General features: G+C 30.2%; 1 protein-coding gene across 1 annotated transcript in view; it reads right to left on the reverse strand.

Annotated features, from left to right (window-relative positions):
• LIPI (lipase, member I) overlaps nucleotides 1-1,476 on the reverse strand; it is a 49,970-nt gene extending 48,494 nt beyond the window's left edge. The window contains exon 1 of the mRNA XM_008581373.1: nucleotides 1,401-1,476. Within this exon, the coding sequence (XP_008579595.1) occupies nucleotides 1,401-1,476 (76 nt within the window). The remainder of the gene's footprint in view (nucleotides 1-1,400) is intronic.
• Between the last annotated feature and the right edge of the window lie 376 nt (nucleotides 1,477-1,852).

Genomic DNA, 1,852 nt, shown 5'->3' on the forward strand with positions numbered 1-1,852 from the left:
AAAAAATAAAGGAAGAAAGATATTAAAAATATGAAAGTTATGTTAAGTGAAATAAGCCAGGAACAGAAAGAGAAATACCTCATGTCCTCACTCATAATTGGGATCTAAGAAACAGAAAAAAAGAAATACCATAGTAAAACGTTGAACTTTCAGGAGAGAACAGACCTATAGTTACTAAAGGTGGGAAAGGGAGAGGAAGAGGGATTAGAGAATAATTGTGTAAGAAACACAAAGAATAATTATGATTTGTAATGATGAACATTTTAATAATATTGACTTGATCATCATATACTGTACACAAATACTGATAGTCAACTCTTGTACCTCATAAATATGTATAAATAAAAATAGAAAAAAATAAATTTAAAAAATTATGAAAGGAAATGTAGATACAGAACAGAGAACAATGATTCAAATTAAAACTTATTGCTGTTCTCCTGGGGGTGGGTGTAATTTGGGGGAGGGTGGTAGCAGCTATAATAATTAAGGAAATAATTACATACAAGGGTCTGCAAAAGGCTAACTGAAACCTAGAGAAAATCAGTTAATCAGACTCACCAAAAGACTTGCTAAAAACTTGTTTGGACTTCGATGGAAGAGAAAACCATACTAAAATATCAAGGCAGAAAATCCAAGTTACAAATAGAGGAATGAAGTTATAATGACTTCATATTTTTTCTTTTAAACAGAGGACAGATGAAAGTGTAATGAATGAAGGTTGTATATGGAATAATTTGTGGCCAAATAATTTTATACCTTTCCTAAAGTATACCACTCATAAATGACATAGTGCAGTTCCTAACATCATCACTGTTAAATAAATGTTAGATTTACTAAAGACAAAATCCATAGAAACTCACAGTATAAAAAAATTGAAAACGAGCATGCAAACAAGTTAGATACTGATTATAGTTTAAATATTATAAAACTGGGTGAAACATAAATGCAATATCAAAAGTCATTCTCATATGTCCAAATTATACTAATAAGATGAGAATGTAGGTTAAAAGGAGTATACAGGAAGCACACAAATTCCTCAACTGAGAGATTCATAAGATTTCAATTTTTTGACTCTAATGAATAAATAACTACAGGCTTAGAAAGATATTGAAAACCTTATGTTAACCACTGCACTATGTAAAACAGTACAAATAAATTTCTACACATTAAAAAATATAAAAGTATAGCCAACAGTGTGTATATACAAAACAGTGTTTATATACAGATTTCACCATATAAAAGAAATGGAAAAGGAAATATTGAAACTAAAAAGCATAAAAAAATGATAAAATTACAGTAGAGAAAACATATCTATGATATATAAACAGTTATGCAACTGTGTAAAGCCTGCCTATGAAAAAAGCAAAGAATTTCAGCTTTAAAAAAAAAAAATCAACAATGAGATATTTGAAAAAGGTACAAAGAATATTTTAAACAAATGGAGAGGTAAGTATATTCTACACAAAATAAAGGCATGGTGGTACAGTGCTTGCGTATTGCAATAATGGCTCTGATTTATCACCCTTTCCTGAATCCCTGCCATTTGTCTTATAACTTTGGGGTATTCTCCCATCATAACTGGGTGACTTGCCCCAGTACCTTCCTTGGATACCAAAATCCATGGATGCACCAGTTCCTGATATAAAACAGCATAATATCTGCATATAACCTATGTACATCCTCCCACATACTTTAAATCATCTCTAGATTAATTATAACAATGTAAATGCTATGTAAATAGTTGCTATACTCTATTGTTTAGGGAATAATAAGGAAAAAAGGCTGTACATGTTCAGTACAGACAAATTTTTTTTAATATTTTTGATTAGCAGTTGGTTGAATCCACAGATGC

This window comes from Galeopterus variegatus, unplaced genomic scaffold (genome assembly GCF_000696425.1).
Source record: "Galeopterus variegatus unplaced genomic scaffold, G_variegatus-3.0.2 Scaffold2337, whole genome shotgun sequence".
Taxonomy (NCBI): Eukaryota; Metazoa; Chordata; class Mammalia; order Dermoptera; family Cynocephalidae; genus Galeopterus; species Galeopterus variegatus.